The sequence below is a fragment of the Nannospalax galili genome, unplaced genomic scaffold, assembly GCF_000622305.1.
Source record: "Nannospalax galili isolate Female #2095 unplaced genomic scaffold, S.galili_v1.0 scaffold386, whole genome shotgun sequence".
Taxonomy (NCBI): Eukaryota; Metazoa; Chordata; class Mammalia; order Rodentia; family Spalacidae; genus Nannospalax; species Nannospalax galili.
The window spans coordinates 616,155-640,502 of record NW_008356676.1 but is presented as its reverse complement, the minus strand read 5'-3'; the positions used below and the strand labels follow the sequence as shown (position 1 = coordinate 640,502).

At 42.7% G+C, this 24,348-nt stretch overlaps 1 protein-coding gene across 10 annotated transcripts in view; it reads right to left on the bottom strand.

Annotated features, from left to right (window-relative positions):
- Positions 1-24,348, bottom strand: part of Enox1 (ecto-NOX disulfide-thiol exchanger 1) — a 589,822-nt gene that overhangs the window by 113,763 nt on the left and 451,711 nt on the right. For all 10 annotated transcript variants that reach the window (XM_029556969.1, XM_029556966.1, XM_029556974.1 and 7 more), the window contains 2 exons: positions 20,950-21,162; positions 2,684-2,790 (listed from right to left, as the gene is read on the bottom strand). In XM_029556969.1, the coding sequence (XP_029412829.1) occupies positions 2,684-2,790; positions 20,950-21,162 (320 nt within the window). The remainder of the gene's footprint in view (positions 1-2,683; positions 2,791-20,949; positions 21,163-24,348) is intronic.

The window sequence follows — 24,348 nt, the reverse complement described above, 5'->3', positions numbered from 1 at the left end:
TCTCAAAAATAATTATAACAGAGAAAGGATGCCATTATTCTGTTTCCTTCTTTTAAATAGAAGCCTCTAATTAAAATTTCAATATTTAAAATAATTTTACTTTATAATAAATCTATGAGTAACAATGACACTAAATGATTCTGCCAATTTACTAATGGCATGACTCTGACCATGGTTCTGCTGCCCAGAACCATCTGTCAATGGATGTGTACCTGCCACCTGGGCTTTGGAGATCTTTCTTTGGCTCACAGATTTTAGCTACAATGTGATGGGAAGGAAAATACTTATTGTCAACACTATTCAAAGGGCCACTTCTGTACCCTGGGAGTCACCCTATGGAGGACAGGGAAACAGGAAGACAGAAAGTGCCATGAAGAAAAAGGTAGGGACTCTGCCTTAACACTATCAGGTCTTGGAGATGCATGTTACACATGATTAGTGGGCAAATTTCTAGGGGACAGACAACTAATTTTTCTCTTAACAAAGAGTCCAATTCCTAAAGAGTGGCTTGACAATACTTGAAATAAGGAGAAGCCAGATGGAAGGAATAAACAAGGGTGAAAGGGCTGTTGCTTAGTTTTGCAATTAATGACAAACCGTCATATGACAGTTGTTATTGTGGGGAAGGTGGCAGAAAGGGAAAAGGTTGGAGGGAGGAAAACCTAGGGTGTTTCCACAGGGTGTCTATGGTTCAGCAGTAAATCAGTGGAACCAGCTAATCCATCTGTAGAGGTGTTGCAGATAATTAACAGATGCTGTACATGGGAATGCGGAAAAAACCAAGCCAATTATCAAGCATCTATGCAACTGAGAAATCATGTACAATGTTATATTACCAACTGGTATTTAATCAATTAAGAAACATGGATGAGAGAAAACAAAAGGTAATTTAGAGTTCCATTTCCTAAAGTATTCCAAAAGATGTGGTGGAGATGGCAGGAAGGTACAAAGATCCTTTTAGGGAAGACCTTTGAGACCAAAGAAAGCAAGCAGGCTTCTTCAGACCTGGGAAGGAAAGCTGTCACATCCAGCTCTGGACAGCACCAGTGGTGGGACAGGGATAAGGGAAGGTGGGAGATGGAGTGGGACCAGGCAGGAAGCATGGCAGAGACCAGTATCTGATGTCTGCTGACACACATGAAGAATGACCTTTTCATGCCCATGTGTTTTCAATATTGTGTCACCTGGGTTGTTTCTTGAAATTTTTTAAGTTATGCTTCATTTTTATATGAATTTTTAAAAATTCATAGGTTTATCACTCCCAAATCTGAATCACAGTTTATGAATTCCAATTTGAGTTTTTATAACCCTCAATGTTTTTATGGCATCCAATGCAGAAGGCTCTTTTTTGCCTTCCTGAAAATCAACTTTGACCTGGGTCTCATTTCAGTGTCCGAGAAAGCATCAGCTACACACCCTTCCTTTGTATGGGGGCCCCTGAAAAATTAAAGAGAAATCCTACCTCCTTACAATCCTGGAGAATGGAACAGAACTGTATCAGTCACCAGCCACCTTCCTAGGCACTAGTGAACACAACTTAAAAAAATGTCCTTAACAATAATTGCACTAGCATTTTAAGTGTCCCATTATTGTGAAGTTATTCAGTATTCACCATAATAACAGTGACAATAAAGAATCTCTTTAGTATTCATGTGGATATTATATCTAGTACCGTTGGTATTCAACTGTAATTTAGCATTAGTTAATGGGCACTTAAAATGCTACCCAGATGATTTATGTCATAGTACTTTGTGGCTCCTCAAACTCTTTATAAAACACTTATTTTGCAAGTGTGAGCCAAAATCATTAAATAAACCTTACCTTCTATAAGTTTGTGATTTTGAAAGAGGGGAGTATCTTTTAGAGAACTTTAATATTAACATGCTAGAAATGAAGAGGCATCCAAATGAAAAACAGTCTCTCGTTGTAAAAAAAAAAAAAAGAAGCAAAGGAAGACAGTATACTTACTTTTAAATTACAGGTTCAAAGCGTATACTACACTGTGGAGTCAAAAATAACAGCTGGATGACCAATGACTAATGACGCGGTTTGGTCTGTCTAGGTCGCAAGGAAGGTCAAGCTCTGGACGCTTTCCTTGGCAGCAGATACTCACACGTCACACATGCATTGATTCTGTGGACTCAGCTAGCCTGGACATTTACACTCTTTACGGGATTTGCTCTAGGGAGAGAGGTGACAGTGCCTCATGGCCAGCCCAGGGGAATAAAACATGGCTAATGACCAGAAGACATGGAGAGGAAGGCAGACTCATGATTTCAAGTCCAAGGAGCAAACTGTCACCACATAGAACACTGAGGAAAAATTCTGAAAAAAAAAAACAAAACAAAAAAAAAACACCCCTAGATTTCTAAATTAGCTTATACCTATTTTTTTCCCAATCTAATTTTAGGCAAAGCATCTTGGTTTATTTCTAAGTTCTTTACTATGAATGGAGAAAGATTCTTTTCTCCCTTGCAGGGGAGGAAAAAAAATGTTCTAAGTGTAAAGCCAGCTGCTTCTCTGGACAAGAAATGAATTGGAGCTGGAATTGGAGGGGACAATGAGACAGGACAATGGCAGGAGGACCGCCCACTGTAACAGAACCATAATGGCTGCAGTCACACTATTCTCTGCCAATCCAGCTGTGTGATGGTGGTTAGAAAGTAATCATAAAATCACCAACCTCAGAATGCTTTCGCCAAATGTCTATGTTCTTGCGCTGAGCTTTCGAGAAATGGTCCCAAGCTTTTTGTCTGGTAGAAGCGTTGAAAACGGCCACAATCTGCTCAACTTTGGTGAACAAGGAAGTCAAACAAGACAAGTAGTTTATGCTGTGATCACTATAGGGAGGCAAAGCAAAGACACTAGGAGTCTATGGATGATGTCATGATAAAAGCAACATCATCAATATCCATCCCATCTGTGCCTTTTTGTACTTACATTTTAGCAAGGTTGGGGATGTCTCCCTTCAAGTCTGTCTCCATAACTTTGGGTTAAAACAAATTCTAAATAGGATGGGGGAAAAGGTCATGGGCATCTAGCTCCAAGCATTCTTTAGCTATTGTTTATAAATGTGATTTTGGTAGGTTATATACCTAGATCTATAGACACATAGACCCTAAAGGTGAAGCCCAAAATCTAAACATGCCTCATTTCTTCTTTGATCTCCATCTCATGGACTCCTCTGAAGTCATTACTGGGTCCAGGGTTCAAAAGTGGGGCCATGAATAGTTGTGTCGTATCTTCTTCTGGCTCAAGAACCATTTTCATGTTTTTTTTCTCCCTCCCCCTCTTGCAAGAACTAAAACCAGCCCTCCAGTCCTCTGGCAGGTAAGGGAGCTGGTACCTCCATGTGAAGAGCAGCAGTGCTGGCATGCAGGTCAGATGTCAGCCACATATGGTGGCCTCCATAGTTTATCATGACCCCTCCCTTCTGGTATTCCACAATCACGTCCATAACCTTCCGTCTCCCTCTGGCTCTCAAGGCTCTCAATCCACTTGCTGCTTTATTCTACCACCTTGACTTCACTGAGCTGTTACTTCTAGGCATAGTGCTATTGGAATGATAAACATTGAGGGGTTATTTTAGAGAAAGGGATAGGCTCTTAGGAGGTGGGTCTTAGGAGGGGGCACAACCAACTATAGACTGATCTTGTTTAAGATCTTGCTTAACAATTGTTGATCTGGTAAGCATGGATTAAAGAAACTAGAACTCTGAATTGATTGCATAATTAAACCTGATTTTCTAAATATTGTGCTAGGTTCTTATGGATGCTAACACCCTATCACATAAATCTTTCCTAAGTGATTCCCAAGGCTCTATTATAAAAAGAGATATCAATTCTCTGCCAGATCTGGTGTTCAAAGAATATCACAGACAGAACAATACCTACAGAAAAACCCTCCATGCCATAGTTTTAAAAATTAGCACATGTAGTAAGTATATGATGGACTAGAGGGGATGTACATTCCACTCCTTACAACACTGTGAATATCCTACAATGTTAATTAACATTTCTTGGTCCTTGTCTACAGGTATTTTTCACACAGAACTTTTGTGTTTACTGTTTTGTGCCTCAGAAGAACCTCACTTGTAAAGCTCCTTATTTAGAAAACCCTGTCATCAAGTTATAGTATGAATTTGTTTCATTCTGTTCTAATGTGAGGATTTTCTATCAGTTTGGCACATTCCCTGTGCTTCTGTGTCATCCATTCCCTGCTTCACCTGGAGGAATTAGCATTAAGATGAATTACTTTGAGCTACAACCAGTGCTGATCTTCATTTAACCTTTACCCTCAGTACACAGCATGGTTCAACTGCCCAGGCTTTCTGCTTGCTTTGTCTGTATGCAGGCTGAGATCACTGTGATTCTGGCTGCCTCTTGCAGGTACAACCCTGAGCAGTCAGCAGTCAGCCCTGATAAAGTTGTTTGGAAGAACTGGTGACCATGAGGCTCTATGGCTTTAGTTGCAAAGCTCTATGATTGGCATCATTTAGAAGAGGAAGAGCGATGATGCCCAGGGGTGAATTATTTGGGAAGTGATAATCAGAATTCTGCTATTGGTTAGGGAAGATTCTTAATAAAGAAGATGCGGTAAATGATGTACATTCAGAAATGGAGGAGGCTGTATGAAGGTAAGAAAGACCACTAATACACATGGAGGGAACAGAGGAAAAACACTTAGAAGTGAGACCCTGGCCTACTACAGTACAGGTTAAGGGTAAAAACCAAATATAGTCAGGCATCTGTTCAGAGATATTTGCAGATTGAGGCTATGTGGATCAGTTAATTAAAGCACTTGATTACCACATTTCAGGGCAACAGTTCATTCATTCATTCAACAAACATCTGGGTTTTTATCAAGTATGAGGGAGTAGATTACTAGAAATATACAATGCAGGTATGTTTCTTGCTTTTGATGATGTCTATGTCTTGGAGATAAAAGGAAAGCAGACAATTAGTACAAGAGGTATGGATGACCGACCCCTTTGGGGAAAGCACAGAGTAGATCTACGAGTAACTAAGTAGGTAGATGGAATAGGGCTCATGCTGTGAAGGTGACATTTTGACAGACCTTAGCTGGTGACTCATCGCTTGCTCAGCAGAGAGGTCAGGGTGGTCCTTAGAACGCTGGAGTTGTGAAAAGACTTTACATGAAAGTAGCTGGTGGGGAGGAGGCTAAGGCCAGGTAAGAAGAAATCAGGAAGGGTCAAGTGTGCTGCTAATCCAGGTTGGGCACTTGCTGCTGTAGGTCAGGAGACACATCCCAGTGTGATCAGTGTGGAAGATATGAAGAAGGCTTGAATTAAAACAGAGGCTCTGGAATGAGGGTGGAGTGGGCAGCCATATAACAGGAAGCTGCGACAGGACAAGGGAAGGGACTTTGCAGACGCTGGGAGGTAGAAGGAAGTCCAGGATGATTCAAGCTTGGGAGAAACATCAGAAATGCCAAAGGCACAGATGGAGGTCTGAGAGAAAAGATAGAATTGGCTTTGGGATATATTGAGCTTGAGAGTGGCTGAAGGCCACCCAAATGCAGCTGAAATATGAATCCGAGTTCAGAAGAAGTCAGAATTCTAAGGCCTAGTCCTGAAATCTTCTGGGTACACTCTCAATTCCTTTTAGTGGCATTCTTTCTGATAGAAGAATTCAAAGTCAAACTGGATAGAATTAAGTTGGATTCTTTTCTTATGAGGCTTTACACCACCCCCGACCCCATACTCACAAACAAAAAATGAAAACAAAATCCAGAAAAGTGAAAATGGTGCAACTCAGCTTAGGTTTGAAAAACCCTCTCACAGCATTTTGCATACACAGTTCACTTTCCCCATCTCTGCACTGACTCTGCCGAGCCAGACATTTGTCTTACAAATCAAACTTCTCCAGCTCATAAAAGAGCTCTGCAAAAGAGTGGGGGTGAACACAAATTCATCAGCGTGGGAAAGCCACTAGAAAGACTTCGTCCCAGTGAGTGTGATGAAAATACAGCATGACTTTAAAACCATAAGTCAGGATGATGCCAGTCCTAATGACACAGGTAAAGATCTTATGCTTTTCATTGTCTCTGTGGCACCCCCACCAAAAGCCCATGCCTTACACTACCTGCTTACTACGTCTCTGAAACAACTCATGCCACTCATTCTGTTTAGAATGATGCTATGAGTAATTACTAACTAAAGGTTTCAAAAGCTCTATTCTCAGAGAAAGGAATAGAGAGTAAGATGGCATTGACATTTATCCAAGAAAGCAGCATACAGAATTGACGCTGTAGGCAGAACATATTCAGATCAGCACACTACCCAGTGCCTTCACCATAGTGGGCTACAGGGCTGGAGGGCCCCACAGGATTCTGTATCAGGTAAGAAGCTTAGATCCTGCACTATGATTGTTTCTTACTTATTCAAAGAAAGCATCTCTTAACACTTTTGGAAGTATTACCAACAGAGCTTTGGGTCAGAAAATATAATTCTGCCATTCACAGCATGCAAATCTCCCTCATCTCCATTCCCAGAGTTTTGTCTAAATTAGAGTTTTTGAGGATCATGAGAAAACCCATGAATGTTAGACTTAAATGCTACCTTGGAGAATGCCTCCTATGCCCAGCAGGTCCAAATGAACAGAAGACAAGGACATACAGCTGTAATGAAACTGCTAATCAATTTGTAAGTCCCTACTCAGGATTATGCACTAGGTTATGCATGTGGACATGTGGACATATTCAGACATACAGCATACACACAGACTTACATATTCCTCAAAGTTAAAAAAAATTTCCCTTGAGACTCAGTCTCCTTTAAGGGAGAGACTCTTGGCAGGTTGACTAGGCTCCAGTGGATGAAGCCACACTGAACAGTATTTGGGGACACAGATTTGACACTACAGACAACTATATACACATATATATATATATAGATTATATACATATATATATGGATATATAAATACACACACACACACACACACACACACACACATATATATATATATAATATGAAATGTGCAAAAATTCAATTATAAAAGTAAAAATACTCCTAACACTAAATAGTTTATTAACTTCTTTCGCACTTTTTTCCATCCAAGAAAAGTTTAAGCATTTTCTAGGTATAAGTATTGAGCACATTTGGTTTTTTGATACAGTAACTTTTTAACTATGTTAAGCATTTGTCTCCAGTCTTCTCAGAGAAGGGAGGCTTAGAACAGGATCAGCATTTACATGGAAACAGTGCATTTAAACAAGCTTCCTAGGAAAAAGTAGGGCATCCAGGACAAATGGCAGATTCTGGGTCTGTACAAGACCTCAGATTTTTAGCTTGGGGCAGGGAACCATTGGATGTGCTGAGAGAGAAGGATAGGGGCTCCTCAGAAGAACACAGGCTCAGTTCTTTCTCGTTCACTGCTCCTCACAGTCCTGGTCCCTCCTGTATCCTGTGCTCCAGCTACACAGCTGTGAAAAGAACCTTAAATCCATTTAGTACTCCAAATATCTGGAGCAACCGATTACATTCTTTCAGGCAGCAGGCTTGCCTACATAAAACACCTCAAACAAATCTTGCAAGCCTAATTTTTGTTTTTAATGCTATCAGGCTCATAATAGAGCCTTAACTCTGTAGGGCTCACGTGACTTTTTTTTCTCTCTCTCTTTAAGGGATAACATTTTCCTAAATCCTCCATGAATAGCTCAGAAAAGATTTTCAAAGGCATATGTCAAATGAAAGAGTTGACCTCCTCACCCTAGCCTGTTACTGTTGTCTTTAAATACTAGAATCTGGGGGCCAGTTATTCTTCATGTTCCCCAAACAGCCCCCCCCCAACAAAAGAAAGAGAGGCTTTTGATACAGTGTTGGAAATAAAGTGGTTTGGCCCTAGATAGAAGAATTGCTGGGGGCATACCAGAGGTGATTCCAGTCTCAGGACAGATACCCAGAGAGGCAGGAGAGCAGTAAGTGCCAGCCACACAGAGGAGGAAGAGGAGAAGCAAGAGGAAGAGGAGAAGCAGGAGGAGGAGGAAGAGGAGGAGAAGGAGGAGGAGGAAGAAGAGGAGGAGGAGGAAGAGGAGGAGGAAGAAGGAGGAGGAAGAAGAGGAAGAGGAAGAAGAGGAAGAGGAAGAAGAGGAGGAGGAGGAAGAAGAGGAGGAGGAAGGAGGAGGAAGAAGGGAGGAGAAGGGGAAGGAGGAAGGAGGAGGAAGAAGAAGAGAAGGGGAAGGAGGAGAAAGAGGAGGAGGAGGAAGAAGAGGAGGAGGAAGAAGGAGGAGGAAGAAGAGGAGAAGGGGAAGGAGGAGGAAGAGGAGGAGGAGGAGGAAGAAGAGGAGGAGGAAGAAGAGGAGGAGGAAGAAGGAGGAGAAGGGGGAGGAGGAGGAAGAGGAGGAGGAGGAAGAGGAGGAGGAGGAAGAAGAGGAGGAAGAGGAGGAGGAGGAGGAAGAGGAAGAGGAGGAGGAGGCGGCAGCGGCAGCACCACAGAGGTGGCACAGAGGCTCCAGCACTGTCAGATGCTGAGACTCTAGACTCCTGGATGCTCACCCTATGCTGGGGCCTGAACAAAGGAGCCGCCTGGCAGGGAGCCCAGCAGGAAACAGAATATGGCCAAACTTGCAGGAGGCCTGGCCTGGAATTGCTCGTTGAGGAGAAACGGGGCATTTAGGGGTTCTGTCTTGAGATGACTCAAAAGAACACCATGTGACTCCTTGCCTCCATTATAGACCTTTAAAACTGGAGCCCCAAATGCCTGCCTCAAAACTTTCTCTAGTTCCTGACTAAATGACTCAGACATTTCATTCTTTTACAGAATAAGATGCAGATAAAAGAAAAAGATACTGAACAAATTATTAAAAATGAAGAGGATGTTTTAGGCTAATTTTAAGTGAGCAGGGTATGGCCAAACTGCTCAAATAAATGCAAAGATAGCAGGCGAGGATGACAAAGATTTGCACAAATCCTACTACCAAGGGAAGCTGTAGATCCTCCATCAATGCACATGTTCAGATATTCTGGAAAGCACCAAAACAAAAGCACATGAACTATAATTGTAGTGGGTCCTTACAGTGTATGGCATTTTCAAAGCTTTATAAATTTAACAAATTCTCTGCCTAATTTCCAACAAAAGCAGCACATGGATGTAAGACAGAAGGAGCAAAATGCAAATAAAAGACTGTCTTCCTATCCTGAGCCCTACACCAGTTTCTCTCTTTAACAACAAATAGTGTTGACAGATCCTGGTATATCCACCCAGAAAAAAGGTGCATATAGAGTACATGGCATCTGGTTTTCTATCCTGCACTCTTTCTACTGATGCAAAGTGCTAACACTCTTCTGTTTTTGATGGTGTTCATGTGTTTACTATTAATAAGGCTGTGATGAACATGTGCAGATGTAGCTTCTGACATCTTTTTCTAAGTATCTTTATCAAAAGCTCCTAACAGTGGAGATGCTAGAGAACAAGGAGTATCTGCATTTTTAATTTGGAGAGTTACTGCCAATTTTTTCTCCAATTTATGCTCCCTAAACGTTTTTTTCAGACTTTCCCCATTTTCCTGAAATCGCTGAGACTTAAGGCATAAGTTTTCCTTTCTTAATAGATGAAAGAAGGAAAGAATCACATGCCAATCAAATCTCCAAGCTAGCAATAGCTGTGTTTGCAGTTTCCTTTATAATAACTTAAACAAGTCCAGGCTTGTCACACCTGCCCTTCTGAAGTTGCTGGTACATTGTGTAGAGCAGTCTCTAACAGGGAGAGGGCAGAGCTAGTTTCTGGGGATCTTTTGCTCCTTATGACCCTCAAAATAATGACCCAGATTTCCTCTGAGCCCCACTGGCTCCAAATCATGCCAGGAGAATCATTCAATGGCAACAGGTTATCTCTAGTTACTTAATGCTATGCTTGTTAATTTTAAGCTGTAGTTTTCAAAGTATGTTTCCTGAATCAGCATCATCTGGGAATACACCAGAAATGGAAATGCTCAATAGTTTGCTTTACCAAGCTCTTCAGGCAGGTCTGATGCATGCTGAAAATGGACAATCTCTGATTTAAGACATCTTCTCATATATCCTTACCCATATGGGCCAATTACTTATGAACACTGAGGTATTTAATATGCCAGACACTGTACTAGATGCTGGGGATATAAAGAGCCAGAGATGTGTCCAGCCCTGCAGCTGCTCCAGTGCTGGAAAGAGGCTGTCAAATATGCTTGATTGAAACACTGGATGAGAAAGGCTGTAAGGAGTTCCAAGGCAGGGCGCCAAAGGAGGCCAGGAGGCTTCAAGGACAATATGTGTGTTACAACTTGGTAAGTACAGTTTCCTAGCACAAAGAACCAAACCTTTGAGGTTGTGATGGGGTAGGAAGCTGTGCTTGCCTCTCTCCAAAACTTTATTGAAGACTCTGAACCACAGGGCAGAAGAATCAAAGTGTCTGGAAAAGGGGTCCCTACTTCTTTTTGTGCCTAGCAGGCTGGCACTGGCTTCTCTCAATGTGAGTCCTTAGCCTTCTGGCTTTTGATTGAAATCCAAATCTGGATGAGCAATAAGCCTCAGCTGGGGTAAGAGAAAGGCAGGGCTGAGAAAGAGGCAGAAGCTGCTACCAGGCCTGCAATGGTGGGGGCTGTGTAGGAAGTGAAGGCAGGGCCGGGGAACCTGTGTTTCTCAAGTCTTGGCTCTGTGGCTCACTGGCTGTGTGACATGGATACAGCTTTGTCCCTCTGGATCACAAGGCAAAGGAGGTTGCACTAGGCCACTGGAGTAGGGGCAAGCAACCTTTTTCTGTTCTGTGGGGCCTGCATCAGTTCTGCTAGACACCAGGGGTCTGCCTCCTTGAAAGAAATCCACTCACGTTTGGCAACTACCACTCTGCTGGCAGACATGGTTGGGTTTTTTTTTTTTTTTTTTTTTTTTTTGGCAAAATGATACTAACATTACTGTAGAAAGAAGCCCCCTGGGAGAAGGCTGGTCAGGAGGACAAAAGCTGTAGCCCGGAAGGCAGGTTCACCTTAAGTCCTGCTAAAGAGATGGGAGGAATACCTAGTACATTATAAATGAGATGGTAGATTCTTCCTGCCTGGAATCCGCACTTCTTAACGCAGTGCTTCTGCATCAGGGCTACAGACGTGCAGCTTTCCATAAGTCTGTCTGCTTTTTTGAATTCTTCAGAAAAGTGTAATCTCTCCTTTTCTTCTTAATACCTCTTTTTTAGCCATGCTTTCCCTAATTCTTTGGTCTTTCTTGCTCTTTAAGACTTCCTGCCATGCCCTGGCTAGTTCACCATGCTTCTGACCTCCCTGTTGGCTCTAAACCAGTGTGATTTTATAGATTTTTTCTTTTTCCCTCCATTCTCCTCCTCAAGGCAGCTGTTGAGTTTTATAGTTTGCCTGCTGTGAAGATTTTTCCTTAAATTCTAATAAAATTGTCCTAAAGCTTCCATTTGAGTCCATTCTTAATTTTTTCTATGAATGGCACTAAGAACCCTAGAAGGGGTCCCTATTTTCCCCTGTATAACCAAGATGCATTTCTTTCCTCAAGAATATGTCATCACTGCCTCACAGTGTCTAGTTCTCACTTTGAATGTCCTCATTTTAAATTCATTTTTTGGAAAAAAACAAAACAAAACAAAAAACAACTGTGTGGATTCTGTTCAAAGGAGTGGAGGACTGTTTCTTCACTGACCCTTTTGCCATCAACACCAGTGCCTCCCCTTGCACATGGCAGAGGCTTTTTCGTTCAGTGCCCAGGGCTGTGATTGTATTAAGGTTTACCAAAGTATTTGCCACTAGCTTCCCAAAGTTGTGTCTCTCCTGCTCCTGAGTTGCTGTGCTTTGTGAATTATGTACCACAGTTATTCTTGAAATCTAGCCTTCTATGCACTGACTTTAACATTTAAGTTCTTTTAAAATATTTTTATTTATTTTTATTTTATGTGTAGGAGTGTTCTTGCCTGCATGTATATAAGTGTACCATGTGTGTGCAATGCCAGAAGAGGCCAGAAGGGGGTGTCAGATCCCCTAGAAATGGAGTTACAGACAGTTATTAGCTGCCATGTGATGCTGGGAACTGAACCCAGGTCCTCTGCAGGCACTGCTCTTAACTGCTGAGCTATCTCTCCAGCCCCCAAGGTTTAATTTCATTCTTTTGGTATGATTAAAAATTGTTTTGTCTTAGTACCATTTTCTATTCAAAGTTGTATTTTTGGAAAATTGGAAGGAAAGATTCTAAAACAGGGTCCATTCAGTTGTGGTGGGCTTTTACCATCTTCTATTAGTAGAAGGTGCCCTGAGAAATAGAATGTTCTGTGCTCATACTTGATTTGGAAGCTTTCATCCATTATCTTCTTTGAATATTTATTCTCTGAGACCAAAAGTGTATGTGTGTGTGTGTGTGTGTGTGTGTGTGTGTGTGTGTTAATGGCAATACTGTTTTAAATATTTAATGCATTAGTAAATAATAGTTATCAGCATGATTTTAAGGAGAAATAGAAACCCTGTCAAGTTGACAAAGCAGTTATGGGGATTTTTTTTTTCTTCCCATGGATGAACTACGCCAATGGCTTCTACAGACATGGGAAAACATTTTAACACTTCATAAAATTCTTTTTCAACAGCAGGGGACATAGGAACCAAATTTCCCTTGGTGGAAATAAAGAAGGTCTATCCTGAGTTGCTCCTGAGAAATAAATGATTTCAGAGAGAGCTTTTTAGGCAGAAGAAATGTGGGCAGGACACCAGTCTACCCATAAGGGGGACCACAGTATGCACAGAGGGCAGAACGTCTCATATTTCATTCTAGCACTCAGCATATGGCCTGACACTTAACAGGACTCCAGTAAATATCTGTGAGATGATTTTAATCATTCATTCAAACAGCCAAGGCTTTTATGACCTCAGCAGGGAAGACAGAGGAGGATGTGACAGGTGGGTATGTCAGTGCATTGCCATGTCTGACAATAACTCTGACCAGTGTTGGCACCTGCAGGGCTCCAGCACATGCTTTTGGGGTGGAAATGTGGCTTTTGATACTCATAGCAGCTCCACAGAGGCAACCTGCACAGCAAGGCATGGGAATGACATGTGCGTGGAGGACTGCCTGCCCCTCTGTTTTCTTATCACCTGAGGTACTTAGGAAATTATGGTGGGTCCTGCCCACCATCTCACCTTTTCATGCTAGATGCTGAAGAATCTAAGTTGTTCATATGGTAAGGAAGGATTGTGGGACTTTTAGAGCATCTCAGGGGATTATCTGGTCAAAGCCTTTCACCACAGAGAGGACACAGTCTGAAGGGCTTAGGACTTTCCTAAGGTGCTAATTAATGCTTGAGCTGGGAGTAAAGCCAGAATCTCTTCAGACATGTTAAAAACCATCTGAACCATGTGCTGTTTGAAGACTTAAGATGAAGTTGATGACACTTCCTCTCATAAATGCATAAAGCTACATTGTATAATAGTTGAAATCCTTACAATTTCCAGGCTGAAATAAGACTGAAAAGAGCAAGGGAATCCTTCTACTTCAAAACTGAAGTATAGTCTATGTAGTCCATTTATTTATATTTGTTTGTTTTTTTGTTTATTCATTGAGACAGGCTCTACAGACCTGTAGCCCCAGCTGACCCCTGGAACTCACTATGTAGATCAGGCTGGCCTCTATCTCACAGAAATCCACCTGCCTTTTCCTTCTGAGTGCTAGGATTAAAGGTGTGTGCTACCATCCCTGATCTGTGTACTCCATTTAAAGGGAGTCCATATTAGAGCTAAGACATGTGAGATGATGGTTACCCACACACACACACACACACACACAGAGAGAGAGAGAGAGAGAGAGAGAGAGAGAGAGAGAGAGAGAGACTGAAACCTGAAAACCTTTAGAAGTTACTGTTTCCAGCCCAATTTCCAACACCATGACTGGTGATGATCCCTCTATGATTAATGATGGTACAGTAGTCAGGGCTTCAGCGTGCATTCACAAATAGTGCCAGGTTCAGGAGTGACACAGTGAGGTAGGAAAAAAGAACAGTGCACCTGACTCCACCTCTAGGGAAAAATCTTGCTAGAAGAAAACCTGATGCACATCAAATATGATCAATTACTGAGTAACACCATGACTGGTGATGATCCCTCTATGATTAATGATGGTACAGTAGTCAGGGCTTCAGCGTGCATTCACAAATAGTGCGAGGTTCAGGAGTGACACAGTGAGGTAGGAAAAAAGAACAGTGCACCTGACTCCACCTCTAGGGAAAAATCTTGCTAGAAGAAAACCTGATGCACATCAAATATGATCAATTACTGATCAAATATGATCAGTTCTCAAGCAGACAATGTGAACAAGTGCTGAGAACACAACATAGGAGAAAGGGAGCTGGCTATGGTGCTAACAGATGGGACAGGATACAGGGAGGAAGCTGGGCTGCTGTGGGTTTCGAATCTGGCACAGGTAGGAAGAGCAGTCTTTCAGGCAAGGAAGTAGCATGGGCCAGCATGTGAAGGGAAGGGAGGGGGAGGAGAGCGGGAAGCACTCAGTTCACTTTCTAACCAGAGAGCAGCGTTTTAGTCTAATGTGGAGCCATCATACCTCTTCACCTCAAAGCTATGAACTTCCAGTCATAATGGTACCCTCCCCTGATCATTCTCTTTTCTCATTAAAAAGAAAAAAACCTAAGACAGACATGGTGTTAGAGAGCAAACCAACCAGTTAGCCAAGTGTCTTGCTTCTCACTTTCCCGCAGATTGCTGAATGCCCAAAGTGTCTCATGTCCGTCTGCTCACTGAGCCTGTTTCTTCTTTGTAAAATGAGAGCTCCACAGATCTCTAGGTACCCTGGCTCTCTCTGACATTCTACAGTTTTACTTTTCATTCATGCTTATTAGATTCATGGCACATATTCCTCAATTAATATTAACAGACCCCCATTCCCACTGCTGTTGGCTTTCCCATTTGCCTTTACTCTCGTCTCTCCTTTTTCAGCAGGAAGCTTGATGGGAAAGTACCCAAGAGGGCATGTCATGGTTGTTCAATTTTTTATTAGATGTGCATGTGTTGTAACAAGGCGTGCAGAGCTGATCATCTTACTATGCATAGTAATACCCGAATGTGGCGGCACATGCTTCCTGGACTTATAAACAGTTCTCTTCAGATCTTTGAAATGACAAGCTTTGCTTAGAACTGAAAAATGGATCATGGACAGGCCTATTGGGAGTTCCTAGGAAATATAAAGTTTTAAAAAGCAGAGAAGATCAAAATCTAAAAATCTTTAGGAAGGCAAACCTGGGCCTGTTTCTGTCAAATGGACAAATTAAAGATGACGTTATGATGAGACGAAGATGGCCTGAGCATGGATGGCGTGAGGATGGGAGCGCTCACCGGACTGCCACGTTCCCTTCTTTTCTATCTAGCTAATGAGATCTACCCAGCTGACCCAGAAGGGAAGGACAAGCCCCGGTGCCACATCAGGATAACTGATGTCCTCAGTTAATTATATAATTGCTCATTCACAGTCACAAATCAAGAGTAATTTCTTTTGTTTTTGACACAGGGTCTCCCTGTAGCCCCAGCTGACCTGAAACTCACTATGTAGACCAGGCTTGTTGGCCTCGATCTTACAGAAATCCACCTGCCTCTGCCTCCCAAGTGCTGAGATTAAAGGCTTGTGTTTCCACACCTTCCAAGAGTAATTTTTAAAAAAATATTATATTTATTATTTTTTATTTTATGTGTATGCGTGTATTGCCTACATGCAGGTAAGTGCACCCATGTCGTGCAATGCCCACGGACAATAGAAGGGGCCATTGAATGCCCTGGAACTGGAGTTCCAGACAGTTGTTATCTGCCATGTGGGTGCTGGGATTCGAACCTGGGTCTTCTGCAAGAACAGCCAATGTTCTTAACTGCTGAGCCATCTCTCCAGCCCCCAAAAAAGGGTATTAAGTTTAATGTCAAATAATTCAAAGGCTTCACATTAGCCAGAACCTGAAGTTTGTTTTATTTTTTATTTGTTTGTTGTTGGTTTTTGTTTGTTTGTTTGTTTGTTTGTTTGTTTGTTTGAGATAGGGTTTCTCAGTAGCCCCAGCTGGCCAACTCACTATAGACCAGGCTGGCCTGGAACTCACTGAGATCTGCCTGCTTCTGCCTCCCAAGTGCTGGGATTAAAGGGTTTAAAGGCGTGCGCTACCACACCCAACTCTCCAAGAGTAATTTTTAAGAGAAGTGGATGGATACCATACACCCCAAACTCATGGCTGGGTTTAACTGCTGCTCCTTAACCCTTCAAGGCAACCCTTGGTTGAAAACTGCCTGTTTGAGTGCATTATAGCGCTGGTTCTAGAACTTACGCAAATGTTGGCAGAACAGAGCACCAGTGAAGCTAGAAGGTAAATGCTGGTGTTTGATGCCCAACTTTTCCTTTTCATTAAGCACTAAAACCAAGGAAGAGCATCCCTGATTTCTTTCTTCCAGATCGCTAGCTGGCCGTAGAATCACTCCTCTGACATTTGCTTTGCACAGGAAGAAAAGACCAACACAGCAAGGAAGAGGAAGCAATCAATGGGTGCGTGCATCTTGCCCCATTTCATGGCCTTGAGCATGAAGTTTCTCTTGTCTTGCTCAGCCAGTTGGCTATTTCCTGAAAAGTCTACACAGGAGCCCATTATGCCTTCAACTTTGCAATGTTTCCAGATTTTCCCGGAAGTTGCTAAAGAAACCCTCCCATTAGGACATCAGGCCTGTTAACACACCTGAGAACTTCCATGATGCCTCAGAACGATTTTCCAACATTCTTGACTGTTTACTGTATGGGCTACAGTGGGATGCCATGAAGAAGGGCACTGGGGACCTTTTATAAGGGAGCACTCGGGATTATTGCCTGATAACCAGGAGATTTCCCAGCATTTAGGAGAAAGCGAACTGAGGTGTCGGCTCCCGAACATGAATGTTAGACACTCTCCTTCTCAATCTGTGTGAGAGCCACATGTGATGCCTGTGGAGTTTGTGAGGAGCATTAATGCAGATAAATAGGGTCTGACTGGCTCTGCTTTGGGGAAATGCAGCAAGTATGTCAATCAAAGGTAACAGTTTTAGAAACAGCCCCACAGTACTAACACCAGATTCAAGTCTCCATACCAAACTAAGCCTGGGGAAGCAGGAAAAGTGACCGAGATACACCAACACAGCTCTACCAGAGAGAGTAGACATGGGGTGTGATAGCCTTATACTCACAGAGTGATGGGATGGACACATGCCTACTTAGCAGTCACATCACTGCTAATATTTTCACAGTGGGTGTGAGGATTAGGATCCCTGATGTTGGGGGAGAATCGTCATTGTACAAAGCCCTCTGTGCTCCAGATGGGCCTGGCACCCCTCAGCCAACATCTTGAGCTGTCAACACAAGTGAAGGTTTTTACAGTCTATTGATAACAGCCTCCCCAGTGCTGAGATTACAGGTGTGCACTACCATGCCCAGCTACCAGAAGTATCTGAATGCACTGTTTCAGGCTTCCTGCCTGTCTGCCTTGCAATTTACCTATTATGTACTGATTTACTCCCTCCTTCACCCAGCATATGTCTGTCTTTCAGAACATATAGTAATGACTACAAAAGACATGCCCTTTCCTGTCACAGTCATCAAAACCAGACAAACCATGAAATCATCACACACTTGGATAAGTGCATCAAGGGACCTTGCTACGGTATAACCATGGAAAGTCCACTAGAGGAAGGTAGACAAGAAAAGACCACTCGGAAGAACTGGCCTTTCAACTAAGACCTAAAGGATGAGAAAGATTCCAGCATGCACAGTAGGAAAAGGAAGAGAAATGGAAATCCAGAGGTGGGAGGTAGCTTTGCCAGGTTCAAGAGCAAGGAGGCCAGTGGAGATGACAACAGTGTTCCAGGGAAAAAATGATGGTGACAAGGCAGGCTGGAGAGCTGGGAGGGCTGGGATCCGTGGGTGGTATTTAAAATACAATGGGAAGCCACCCAAGGGAATCTCAGGGATCAGATGATGTGTGAAAAAGGAATGGAACTGGAGTCAAAGTGCAAAGGGAGGAGTGTTCTACACAGGGCTGTGCAGGGCTTCTCAGTGACTATTGTCCTTTACTGGGAGCACTCCAGTCTTTTAAAAAAATTTACTTATTTTTAATTTTGTGTGTATGAATCTGCATGCGTGTTCACCCGGGTCATGTAATGCCTGTAGCAGTCAGAAGGCAGCGCTGGATCTCCTGGAACTGCAGCTATAGATGGTTGTGGGCTGTCATGTCAATGCTGGGACTTGAACATGGGTTCTCTACAAGGGCAGTCAGTGCTCTTAAATGCTGCACCATCTCTCCAGCCCCTGAGCACTCCAATCTTATCCTGGAGATCAGAGGACCAGTCAGAAGTTATGTCTCCCTTTCCTTGTAGTTAGGCATGGCCATGTGTAGTTAGTTATTAGACCTAATGAGGCAGGTGGGATCTAATGACTGGGGTTTGGGGGAACAGTTATGCTTTCTCAATATGATATAATTTTTTCTTCTTCTCCCTTCTCCCATATGATTTCAGCCTAGACAAGGAGATGCAATGGCAGGAGTAGGAGCAGTCATTCTACAGTCATCAGAAAACCCCACCTTGAACTATGGGCATCCTAGACAGCCTGAACCAATGAACTGGTCAGCAAACATCACTATCTGCATTTTACTGTGCATGCATGAAGGTAACCAGTGTGGCAGAGACTTTTGTTACTCCCTGGTAGAATCAACATGCAACTGACACGAAGCAATTTTAGTTGCCTGGGCAGCCTGAACATGAGCAGTGGGTATCAAAGTGAGACAACTGGGCCTTCATAAGGCTATGTTTTTCCAGGTAGAAACAATAGGATTTCTGATGACCTGGGCATAGGGTGTGTTGGTGGGAGAGGGAGGGTATAAAAAGTACATGTAAGATTTTGACTAGAGAATTTATTCAAAAAGAAAAGAAAGGCTAGAAATGGAAAAGGTTAGGTGATTAAAGACAAGAGGTCAAAGCTTTCAAGCTGAAGCTTTAAGAAGCATCCCTGAGAGCAATCTCCACTCGGGGGGAAGGGGTGGGTTTCCAAGGCATGTTCTCCTGGCCCTGTTGCAGCTTCACTGACTCCTTAGGGGTGGCCCCTGTCCTAGTGTGTTCCTCCCAGCTCTGGCATCCAGGTGGAGGCTCCCTGGCTTCAGTGTGGCCCAAGGCTGGATGCCCCATCCTAAGCTTCACCATCAGGAGGTCCATTACTATGACATATTGTGAACTCATTTCCAAACTTTCATTGGTAATAAATATGCGGATGCTCGCCTATAGTTTCTTGTCTGTTTCAAATGTTGGCTGACTTCTACCTGCGTTGTGTCAGGAAAGCATGTCTTATGTTTTTCAACTGCATCAATGAAGACTCATTTAAATTCATCCCCATTTTAATATCACTGCCAAAGAAAGCAAGATTCTCTCCTATTTTGACCCAGGGCAGCCCTGTGGCCTTCAGTGCTGTAGCCAACGGCTGAGTGCTCACTCAAGGTGGGGCTATAAACTGCATGAGGCTGAGAAGTTAGTTAAAATTGAGGCCACAAGCAAAAAAAAAAAGAAGTGAACAAGTGATTCCATTGTTTAGGCATGTGGTTTCCTACTGCAACTGCAGGCACTGTTCTGTTGGAACTGTTCAGCCCTTCCTCTCTCCTCTCTCCATTTCTCTCCTTCCAGTCCACCCTTACCTTCTCTCTGCTCACACACCATTACTGTCTTTCCTGTTTTTCAAAGCTGGAGTCAGTACTTTCTTTATTCTCTCCCTAATAACTCTAACTTTAGAACTGTGGGACATGTACACAGCTGGGCCAAGGGCCATTGCTCCAGGCTGGTGAGTTGTAAGGTATGGTGCCAGTCAGTATGAGGCAGAGCACTCCTGTTTTTCCTATTCCTTTTCTTTAATAGCGGATTGGTCTCACCCTGGGTATTTAGTTACTGATTAGTTTATGTTTGGGAATTCATTACATGATACTCTATGTTGCTGCAAAAATGGTCTCTTGACAGTTTAAATTATCACAGAAGATAATTTCATATTTAAGATCCTGGCTGTCATCCCTCCGTACCATCCTATCCTAACAGACACACTATACCTTAGGTTTAAAATCTTGAAAGAGGTGACAGGCATTTTGGTACACTATATCACTACAAATAATACTTCAATTCAGAATGAATATGTAAATTGCATGTGTCACTGTCTTGTGCGGGTCCCTCCACCGGGAATGGAATGAGGCACAGCCCTGCTACACTGTCACTCAATGGTTTTTACCAAGCAACAGACTATGGTCAGCTGAACTGCACTGAGCTGCTGTGACATTAACGACAGACACAGAGTGCCACAGAAAAAGTCAGCACCCTTTTTTTGAATAGAGCCCTGGGTAATTACTGTGACTATTGTTCTATTAGAAAGCTCCATTTATACTCTTTCATCAATTCAGGATCTAGACATGAAAAATCACTGGTATTAAGTGTTTAAGGCAATTCGCTTTCCAAATGAAGAAAGGACGAAAGCCTCTACTCCTGAGGAGGAGTTTTGCTGATGGAACCTTTTTTCTAAACACAGCCCCAGGAAATTTTCAAGGTCTGTTCTCTAATATGAGCCCCAGGAGGACATCTGGGTCTGTGTGGACAGCCTGCGGGTGGAGAGTGGCCGCCCTGCAGGCATGGTGTGAACTGCGGTGGATCTGACAAGCACAGGTCACCTGGCTGCCCTGTCCGGGGGGCCAGGCATGGTATTCTGAGAAAAGCTACAGAAACGTTGCTCACCTTGAGAAGTAAGCTCTCAGGGCAGGGTCCGTGCTCCTCCACGTGCCACAGAACATGAAATCCGTTATGACGTTTGCCATTCAGTATGGAGTAAGATGGGAGATTACTGAACTACTTACCCCCAAACGAAAACATAAAATGAGTACAAAAGGCAAGGCAAAGCTACACAGAGATGGCCCCCAAGTTTTTACTTACATTGAGTGAGAATCCCGGTTAAGGCATTTTTAAAATTCTCCTTGGCTTCCTCCATCTCCTGCTCGTGGGTGGCTTTTTCGTTCATGAGCCTGCGGACGTGGCTGTTGGCCGACTGCACCATGGAGTAGAACTGGTTTGCAGAGCGCCGGTTCACCTCCCCGCGTTCTATCCAGGACAGCAACACTGTGATAGCCTCGGAGAACTTGCTGTCGTCTGGAAACGGAAGGTGAAGGTGAGAAAAAGCCACTTCATTCTGGTTCCTCTCTAAAGCTGACTTGTTTACCCAGGTAACGCTTTTCAGAACTTGACTAATTAGCTTCTCTGAGACTGTTTATCACCTCTGAACTTCTCTTAATTCTCCTCCTCCTCATGGTGCTATGGTACCACTCAGATCTTTTTATTCAGCTACCTCTCCATGAGTAGGCTGTGCCGGGCATTCTGAGCCATAAGTTACAGCCCCGCTCGCACACCAGACCTCGATTACACTTTCTTAAGATTGCTTCCAAAACAGTTTAAAACTATTTGGCCTTCACTGTATGGCTTTATCAGGCATACTTTAGAATGACATCAGTTTTGTGATTTATAGAGTCAGCTGAGTTAATGTCAAAGTGTGGGTGACAGTACATTATCATAAAGCTTCTTGTAATCCAAAATGTTATTCCCTAAGCAGGTAGCTGGAGTAAGTCATTTCTTGTTCCACTGAATTTCAAAAGTAATTTCATTTTAGAGGTAATGCAGCAGATTTTTTTACAATGAAAAACAGTATTTCCTAGCTTTCTGCAAAAGGAGGCATTGTCCCTCAGGCAGCCAGTCTCTGCTGTTGGAAACTCATCTGAACTTGGTTTGAGTGTCAAACAGGAAGGGGGACGGGGTAGTGACAACGAGGTTCCACTTGTAAATGTGATAAAGTTTATTTCAAAGAAAACAAACAGACTTCCTGTTTGAGAATGGCTGCTGGGACAGAGCTGTTGTGCTGCATGGCTTTGAGGTGCAGAAAAAACAGGTATGAAGGTGATTAAGTTAATTATAACTGGAATTGTATACCAGCTCTCACGACATTATTGATGAGATACCGCTGAAGGCTCACGGCATGTTTTTCAGGCAAAATTGAGGGGAGAAGACTCTCATTTGTATTTTTCTATTTCTGGGCGATGTGATTCAGGACAAATAGCTTATCAAAAAAAGTTGAGCAGAATCTTAATTCTAAAAATTAGGAGCAAAATTCAACTTCAAGACCTAGATCCTAACTTGACAATTCCTGGCCCCACTTGCTCCACAGAGGACTTTCAGAGACATCTGTATTGTTTGAATTTATAAGCATGCATACATTCCAGCGAGCTGGGCAGATGGCGATTCATGCTTGATGAAAGAATTTTACTTTTTCTTAACACGATTTTTAAAGAAGTCAACCATTGCATGGCTATTAGTATTCTGTTTGTGGAGTGCTCTGTACATCTTACTGGAGGTTGCACAGATAATCTTCAGTCCCCTTTCTCCAGACTGCCTCCCAAACCAGGCATCAGATCCTTAGTATGGCTGCTACTTGCCCAGGGGCATGTTCGGTGCATCAGGGCGGGATTCCCCTGCCTCAGATCCTGTGAGGAGTACACTCTGCCTTCTCTAGCTGTGCGGCAGCAGCTCTTCTTGGTTTAGGATCGAAGGTTTTTTCTTTTCTTTCTTTTTTCCTGAGCAAACCTGCCCTCATGCCCTCACCATTGAACCGGAGGAGGGAACTGGCTGGGGTAAACCCACAGAAAGGCTCCAGTCTCCTTGAAAATTTTGCTCTATGAGCACAGAGCACCAGTCTTAGCATCCAAGCTGCCTCATGCTATTGTGTTAACACTGGGATTTCAGTGTGCATTCAACCCTCAGTGAACTCCAGCTGCAGTGGTTTCTTATCTCATTTCATGGACCGAAGCAGCTTGTATAAGATAAAATCCATCACACAACTTAACATTACACTCAGCCCATGGAGAGGCCTGTAATTTAGCATCATGTTTGTGAGAGGCCCACTGCGACTGTTAGAGTCAGAATAAATTCTGCTTCCCTCCACACTCTCCACCTCTCTCCCTGCCAATATATGTTAGGATGGACCTCGGGACAGGCAGCAGGAATAAACCCGATGCTTAGAAGAAATGCTTTTTCCCACTTAAAAAAAAATAACAGAAAAGAACACTGACTTCATGTGCTATTTTTCACCTTTGTTGTGACTTAAGCCTCTATCAAGAAAAGGAAAAATCCTCAACATTTTTGAAGCTTGCAAAGGAGAGAGAGAGAGACAGAGAAACAGAGCCCATCTTGCCCTTTTTTTCTTCATGGTGCACGGACAGTCTTTCCTTCTCTTGGTCTTGGTTACTAGTTCATATATTTTGTAAGTTGCTGCCAGAAAGAACACACTTGAATGGTAAAAATATGTCCTTGCTCAAATGGTGTGAACACTGTATCTTATTGCTCTTCACTCTTAGGGCTGGGACTAAGTGAATTTTAAGTTACAAGCAACAGTTAATTGATGGTTTTTAGAGAGAGGAAATAACACTTTGAAAATTAGGCAACTGAGAAGGCACTGTTGAAAATGTGAGTAGTAGAGACTTTCTGACTTTCTGATATGTTAACAAGTGTCAGTAGGCAGAATTCAACTAACTTAAATGAAGTATATAATTTTGAAAACTCCCAAGTTCACATATGTTCCCCCTCATATGTGGCTCCTAGTACCAAATCCTTTTAAATTCTAGGTCCTTTCAATAAGATGATGCTGTACAGCAGTCCCTTCTGCATGAAAAAGATGATGCTGTACAGCAGTCCCTTCTGCATGAAATAACTACCATCATCATGACTTCAGCTGTGCCTGATCACTAAACATTGTCACAATTGGGCTTATTGATGGTTGTGCTCATTCATTAAAGGATGGCCAACCAGGGTCATTGGACCTCATTGCATTATCCAGCCACTCTTCCCAACCAACTGAAAGTAATTTGACCCTAATCACACATGGCCTCCTGGATTTGGGGAGGGCTAAAGTATACAATCTGGGGAAGGCTAGGAAGAGAAGGCATGACCCATGCTGGGTAAAGGCTTTCCAGTGTGCATACCCTCAGGTCATACACACCTCAGCAACCCCTCAGTTATTTCAGTAAGTAAGGTCAATAAATTCATTTGTTCCCCAGTAAAACTTTAATTAAACATTGGCATGACACTAGAAACTTAAAAGGGAATAAGCATTGCTTAACATCCTTAGGAAAATAACTCTCACAAAAGATGGGAAATTTATTTGTTAATGCTGTTATGTCCCATAATTATTTTTATAAAAAAATGAAAATGTAAAAGATGTTAAAAGGATATGGGAATAGGGATATTTTCCAAAATAGAAAAAATTAGAAAGCCTAAGCAAGTGATAAAGTT